The sequence below is a fragment of the Ranitomeya variabilis genome, chromosome 6, assembly GCF_051348905.1.
Source record: "Ranitomeya variabilis isolate aRanVar5 chromosome 6, aRanVar5.hap1, whole genome shotgun sequence".
NCBI classification, from domain to species: Eukaryota; Metazoa; Chordata; class Amphibia; order Anura; family Dendrobatidae; genus Ranitomeya; species Ranitomeya variabilis.
The window spans coordinates 84,494,577-84,502,704 of record NC_135237.1 but is presented as its reverse complement, the minus strand read 5'-3'; the positions used below and the strand labels follow the sequence as shown (position 1 = coordinate 84,502,704).

The following is an 8,128-nucleotide window of genomic DNA, read 5'->3' as shown; positions in this document are numbered from 1 at the left end:
GAAAAAACGAAGTTTCAAATTAAAAAAAAAAGTTTTTCTCCTATAAAAATAACAACAACAACAGTTTCATTAGTAGTTTGTGTTCAAGAATGGGGAAGGTTCCTTTTAAGTGGCTTCAAAGGCACGACTGGTGGGAATGCATGCAATAAGAAAATGAAGGAGGAATGGAAATGAAGATTTTTTTTTTTTTAAAAAAAGGAAAATTCCAACATTCTTCGTCAAAATTACAGATTAGAGATTGTTGAGACTGGAATCAGAATGTAAGAGTTTTAGTGGTGACCCTGCAACCAGTGTGCTGTGTGGTCAGGGCTGTCCAGGCCTGGCCTTCTGCTCTATAAGTGCTCCCCATGCCCTGCCTCAGTCTGTGGCCACCATCTCCTGCAATCCATGGAAATCCTCACTGATTGTTTATTTGGCTTTTATAGGGATCCAGCTTCAGTCTCCAGACTGTGCATTTCCTCTGTCATGTAGAAACAGTCTCATCTGGAAAAGAAAACAAAGGGCTTATTGCATTTCTGGGGGGTAAAGTTGGGGTTCTTCTAGTAAAATCAAGGGTGAAATGGAAATTTTGGGGATAATCATTGTTGTGTGCTGTAAAAAAATACTCAGGAGGTACAGAACGGTTTAGCATAAAATATATCCATTATTTGATTTTTTTGCCTAGGGTATGATTATAAAAGGACATGCAGATGTTGTTAATATATGAATAGTGCAAGATATATACTGGCTAGATAATATTTCCTGTTATATTCGGTATATAGCTTTTATGCCTAATAATTAGTATACTCTCATAATATATTTGCACCTCTCATGGTTAGTTAATAGTAAGAAATGCACTTGGAATGTAATATATAGGCAGTGTAGGATATGAAGATGCAGATATTGTGTAATTATTGCACCTTATATTGATATAGATTTAGTGTAGTAAATGGGTATAATATGCTGCTTTACTTTATGCAAACTACGTTTACATCATCATAGTTATATCCTTAGTGTCACTTAGTATCTGCTGCTAATACACGATAGGAAGATAAAAGCTATATTATTGTGGCACATAGAATTCTAAAGGGATATGTGCTCACTATTCCTACATGGGCTGTAGAGTATGTAAGCTATTACCATATTGGTGATGCAGACTTTGCTTTTCTTATGGTTGGTGACTAGTTATTCCATCAGTATGTATCAGTATTTCTGTATCGCATTTTCTCTTTATAGTATATGATTAGTAGAGGACACGAACGATACATAAGAATATATCACAATGCGGCCCAAGAGTCTGTGCACTTACACTTACTATGGAAAGTAAAAGGAAAAGTGTAGAAATATGAAATCATATGAAAAAGTACAATAAAGAGTCTACAAACACACACACACACACACACACACACACATATACACACACACACACACACATATACACATGCACGTACATTTATCATAGAACGTTTTATGTAAACTAAAAATGTATAAATATCAAATCATATAAAAAGTATAAAAAAAGAAACTACAGACAAACACACACATGCATTTATATTTACCATAGAAAGTTTTATGTATAAAGAATATAAAAGTAAAAATGTGTAAATATCAAATGATATAAAAAAAGTATAATAAAGAGACTACAAACAAACAAGCAGACACAACCACATGCCCTTACATTTACCATAGCAAGTTTAAAACTATACTCATGTGTAGAAAGGACAAACACACACAACTATATATACTGTATATATATATATATATATATGTACACACACATACACACGCATATAGGTATGGATATGCACACACATTTGCACTAGTTGTACAGAGGACATGTATCATGAATTGTAATAGAAAGCATCCGAAGGAAATAACGGTCTGCACAAGTAATAATGGCTCTTCCAGCAGACGCACACACACATATATATACACATTATATATATGCACATATATATATTATATATATGCACATACACACACAGACACACATATATGTATAAATATATACACATTATATATATATGCACATACACACACATATATGTATATATTATATATATGCACATACACACATACACTAACCCATGTAATTTAGCAGACTTATGGCCAGGGGCTCACAAATGTTCCACTATGAAAAGTTAGCAATGAAACTAAAGTGTAGAGCCAGGGGCAGTGCTCTGGAGATGACCCAGTGTTTAGGTTGTCTATGCTCTAGGATTCGGTCAGGGCTGCAGCAGTGTTTCCCATTCTCCATGTTGCATCCACCTCCCTGATCTAGGCCCCTTCCTATGATCTAATTGTGAGTCTCACAAGCTGAGAGGCCGGATTTTAGGAGCTGTGCACCCAGGGACACGGTATACGGAGGAGCCATGCTTACCTGAGTATGTGTCTGTAGTCTGGAGTGAGGCTGTTAGTGAGATGCAGACATAGACCATGCTCCCTCCATCCTCCACACTGAGAAGGCATAGCTTAACCTCTCATGGGCCACATAACTGCAGCTGGCCATTTTGGAGTCCAACTCATCACTCTGTAAAACCTGGCAGAGGAAATCAATGTATCTGGATGCCAGTTTGAGGGTTTGGATTTTACTGAGTTTGTCTGAGGGAAGGGTGGGGATGATTTTGCGCAGGGCAGCGAACGCTTCGTTGAGGGACTGGGTTCTTTGGCGTTCTCTGACGTTGGCCATGACTCTTTGGGTCTGTAGCTCCTCAAAAGACTGGGGGCTGCTTCCTGTGCTGCTGGCCTTCTTGTTCTTTTTCAAAGAAGTTGGGCTGTCTGGATCCTCTGGATTCTTTTTACTGGTTCTCCTCTTCCTGCATCCCCTCTTGTTCTGCTGCCTGTCAAGCTCTTCTTCACTGTTGCTCAAGCTGTCCACAGGGGAGACTGGAGAGCTTGACTCTTCCTGCATCATCTTCTACAAACACTATGGAGAGAAAGAGCCTGTCCCTGGTAATCTCCAGAGAAGCCAGCACCTCTAAAGTCTTCTCCAGCTGGTGGGAGGGGGAGACCTGTAGCCACCATAGAACCCAGCAGCAGATCTATGGCTGTGTCCCCAGACACGAACGTGTTTCTGAGTTGATGCAAACTTTCTGAGCTCTTATATTTCTTGCTGGCAGAAGGATTTAGGGAGGGCTTCCCATTGGCTGATCATCCCCTCCTCTACGTCACAGGGAGGGACCAGTCTTCACTCTCAAACTTTTATTAAGTTTCCTCTAAGTAAGAAAAAAAAAAGGGGAAGAAAGAAACAATTCTTTTGCCATCCTTCCCAAGGATATTTTCTTAATAAATCCTACTAAATAATCCCTTTTCTAAATCCACCTGGGACACATAATGTACGTGCCTCTGTGATCTGCAATGAGTGTTTCCTTTAGATCTGCAGCCTAACCTGGACATCAAGAGGCTGCAGCCTGCAAGAATTTCTGCCCTTTTTTTGGTGCTGGTGGTGGTGGGCTGTTTCTGGTTTAATTGTAATTCATATATATTTTTTTACATGCACCATTAACCATTTCTGGTGGGTGGCACAGACAATATGGCATGCAGCGGGTTAATGAATGGCTGAATATAAATCTCCCAATGAACCTGATTGCTCAATACTTGACATTCCTTTCTGCAGACAGTCTGATTTTTCATAACAAAAATGACCAGAACTTCACAATGATAACAGGCACCAGTAATCAATCTACAGTGCCTCAATGAAGAGCACTGACAAGAGATGGCAGAAATGGTCTGGCCCCAGGAAACTACAATCAGGGAGTTCAGGGAACCCGAAGTCTGCAGCAGATGAGCGCTGGGATATTGCGGGTCCAGAACTCTTCTTCCTCCGCAATTGTTCCATCTTCTACGGTGCATGCACTATGTAAGCCTAATTATATGCATAATGATAAATAATGACATATTATATATATAATGATAAATAATGGCATAAGGGGGAAGGCGCAGGGGATTTGGTTATGTGAAGCCTGGATATAAAGAAGGATGAAGATGAAGAAGAGAAGAGGAAAAGGGCCTGGGAGGAAGCACGAAACGGAAATATGAGATCCTAATTTATCAAAGTCATATCAATGAAAAGTGGTAATTAATTCTGACAGTCTCTATGTGGATCTCACGGTGATCGTTTCTTGACTATATCGTCTATGTAATGGACTCTGGTTTTTATTTAAATCTTGATAGAATTTCATGTAGTAGTTCTGCTATTTATCATTGGATAGATAGAAAGATGGATAGAAGATAAATGGATGGATAGATAGATGGATGGATAGATAGATAATAGTTAGAAGATAGATAGATAGATAGTTAGATAGATAGATAAATAGATATAGATAGATACATAGATATAGCAAAAAAAGGGAACAGCACAACAGGTTTAAGAAAGGCTCATTTGGAGCTGAAACGTTGCCTGAACATGTGGGTACATGTGCACAGTTTTATATTGAAATAATGGAGTGCTGCCTCTTTTTTAAAAATTCTTAGATACATAGATAGATAGATACATAGAAGATAGATAGGTAGATAGATAATTTATAGATACATAGAAGATAGATATATAGATAGATACATAGATAGATAGATGATAGATAGATAGATAGATAGATAGATAGAAGATAGATAGATACATAGAAGATAGATAGTTGGATAGAAGATAGATAGGTAGATAGACAGATTCATAGAAGACAGATAGATAGAAGATAGATAGATAGAAGATAGGTAGATAGATAGATAGAAGATAGATAGATAGATAGAAGATAGGTAGATAGATAGATAGATAGAAGGTAGATAAATAGATGGATAGAAGATAGATACATAGAAGATAGATAAATAGATAGATAGATAGATAGATAGATAGATAGATAGATAATGGATAGATACATAGAAGATAGATAGATAGATAGATAGATAGATAGATAGACAGATAGATAGATGATAGATAGATGGATAAATACATAGATACATAGATACATAGAAGATAGATAGATAGATAGATAATGGATAGATACATAGAAGATAGATAGATAGATAGATAGATCGATAGATAGATAGATAGATAGATAGTATAGATAGATAGATAGATAGATAGATAGATAGATAGATACATAGAAAATAGATAGATACATAGAAGATAGATAGATAGATAGATAGATAGATAGATAGAAGATAGATAGGTAGATATATAATAGATAGAATATAGATCGATAGATGATAGATAGATACATAGAAGATAGATAGATAGATAATATAGATAGATAGATAGATAATAGATAGATAGAAGATAGATAGATACATAGAAGATAGATAATAGATAGATAGAAGATAGATAGATACATAGAAGATAGATAGATAGATATATAATAGATAGATAGATGATAGATAGATAGAAGATAGATAGATAGATACATAGAAGATAGATAGTTGGATAGAAGATAGATAGGTAGATAGACAGATTCATAGAAGACAGATAGATAGAAGATAGATAGATAGATAATATAGATAGATAGATAGATAGATAGATAGATACATAGAAAATAGATAGATACATAGAAGATAGATAGATAGATAGAAGATAGATAGGTAGATATATAATAGATAGAAGATAGATCGATAGATGATAGATAGATACATAGAAGATAGATAGATAGATAGATAATATAGATAGATAGATAATAGATAGATAATAGATAGATAGAAGATAGATAGATACATTGAAGATAGATAATAGATAGATAGAAGATAGATAGATACATAGAAGATAGATAGATAGATAGATAGATAGATAATAGATAGATAGAAGATAGATAGAAGATAGATAGATACATAGAAGATAGAAGATAGATAGATAGATAGATAGATAGATACATAGAAGATAGATAATAGATAGATAGAAGATAGATAGATACATAGAAGATAGATAGATAGATAGATAGATAGATAATAGATAGATAGAAGATAGATAGAAGATAGATAAATACATAGAAGATAGATACATAGAATATAGATAGATAATAGATAGATAGAAGATAGACAGATAATAGATAGAAGATATATAATAGATAGATAGAAGATAGATAATAGATAGATAGATAGATAGATAGCAAATTTATATGAGCTGATTACCAATATCATTGTGTCTTGAACCTGCGGTTTTACTTCTAATAATCCTATTGCTTGGCCTTATCTCAGCCAGTTATCTTGGGCCACAAATACAATATAAGGAGACCTGCCATATCTGAGGGCTAATATATTGCTTCCTATGAATCTGAAGCTCTTCTGTTATGTTGGGAGGTGCCCACCAATGTGTTATAGCTGCTGTAGTTTCAACATTTCTCCAGTGTGATAGTTACAATACTTAATACTTTTCCATAATATATAGAACACTTGATTAATTCACATAAGGTACATCACATGTACTGATAACCAGTCTGTACATAATATATTATATTTATTAATTATATCTGTATCCAATAAATCTTATTTTTGTTATCTCTACTTTATCTATTTCCTATTTTTCACCCGTATTGATAATACATTGGTAGTACATTAATTTATCTCAATCCTTTATTGTAACAGAGGAATGTATTGTCATTCTAGAATGATTAGACAATTAGCATCCTGCTACCATGTGTCAGTAGGGGAGAGATAGATCTCTATTTGTATTAGAGATATGTACACTTTATAAAACAGATCAGGATACTTAGTGAACTGTATTGGGAGGGGGATGGGCTACTCCAGACAGGAAATCTTCAGCCAATCAGTCAGTGTCATCCAGAGGACTTATCCCCCAACCAATATAAACCATGATATACACATCACAATGATTCAGACATTGTTACAAGTGTGGGAATCTGATCTGTGGAAATGCATTTTATCTGGTGCCATAATGAGAGTCATTTAGCATCTGCTTCATTAAGAACCTTGGAAGCTCCTTGGAAGATGGAGGAGAGCAGCTCACACAGCAGGACCCTGATCTACAGCAGCCTCTGGGATTAGGGGAAATGTAACAAAAACAGCTACCTGGGGAGAGTGTGTGCCACAGATAAAAGACAGGGAGAAAATAAAAGTCACACATGCAACAGCTTGAAGTGTATAAGACTGAGCTCTTATGTGCCACCTATAGAAGGAAATGGTTTAGCATCCCTCATTACACTCTGCAGATAAGGAGACCTGTTTTACCAACTATTCACAGCCATCTTTAGGGATAATTGCCACATCTAAGGTAATGGTGAAAAAGTGATAGCCAACAATAATTCAAAAGCCTCAGAAATTCCCTGATTCATGCCTAACAGTCATGTGTACTGAGGCACATGAAATAATTGTTTTATTTCTACAGCGCTAACATATTGCACAGAACTTTACAATTAAGCAGGGACATTTACAGGCAATAAAGACAATGCAAAGTAACACATAGTTCAACAGTTACAGGAGGAGTGAGCGCCCTGCTCACAAGCTATAATCTGTAAGGAAATAGTGTGTGTGTGTTGGGGGGGACAAAAGGTAGAACGTGCTTGTCATGTAAGGTCCAGTCATCATTATAATAAATAGGCCATGATCCGGTCATAGGAGGAGTGAGCGCCCTGCTCACAAGCTATAATCTATAAGGAAATAGTGTGTGTGTGTGTGTCAGGGGGACAAAAGGTAGAACGTGCTTGTCATGTATTGTCCAGCCATCATTATTAATAATAATAATAATAATAATAATAATCTTTATTTATATAGCACCAACATATTCCGCAGCGCTTTACAGTTTAGCAGTTTCAAATAACAATCATAGGTAACAATGTTAGCAATACAATAATTAAGCAAAATAAGACAACCCTGCTCGTGAGAGCTTACAATCTACAATAATAAATAGGGCATGATCCGGTCATAGGAGGAGTGAGCGCCCTGCTCACAAGCTATAATCTATAAGGAAATAGAGTGTGTGTTGGGGGGATAAAAGGTAGAACGTGCTTGTCATGTATGGTCCAGCCATCATTATAATAAATAGGGCGTGATCTGGTCATAGGAGGAGTGAGCGCCCTGCTCACAAGCTATAATCTATAAGGAAATAGAGTGTGTGTTGGGGGGATAAAAGGTAGAATGTGCTTGTCATGTATGGTCCAGCCATCATTATAATAAATAGGGCGTGATCTGGTCATAGGAGGAGTGAGCGCCC

The 8,128-nt window shown here is 36.1% G+C and overlaps 1 protein-coding gene across 1 annotated transcript; it reads right to left on the bottom strand.

The window, feature by feature from the left end:
- Positions 1-344: 344 nt before the first annotated feature.
- TWIST1 (twist family bHLH transcription factor 1) lies at positions 345-3,037 on the bottom strand. Its single transcript, XM_077268731.1, has 2 exons — positions 2,360-3,037; positions 345-483 (listed from the first exon to the last, which is right to left on the bottom strand). The coding sequence occupies exon 1, from the start codon at positions 2,891-2,893 to the stop codon at positions 2,393-2,395; it is 501 nt and encodes a 166-aa protein (XP_077124846.1). The 5' UTR covers positions 2,894-3,037; the 3' UTR covers positions 345-483; positions 2,360-2,392.
- Between the last annotated feature and the right edge of the window lie 5,091 nt (positions 3,038-8,128).

Bases quoted from the DNA above. Each gene is read 5' to 3' on its own strand.
- TWIST1 (XM_077268731.1), bottom strand. From the start codon at position 2,893: ATGATGCAGGAAGAGTCAAGCTCTCCAGTCTCCCCTGTGGACAGCTTG.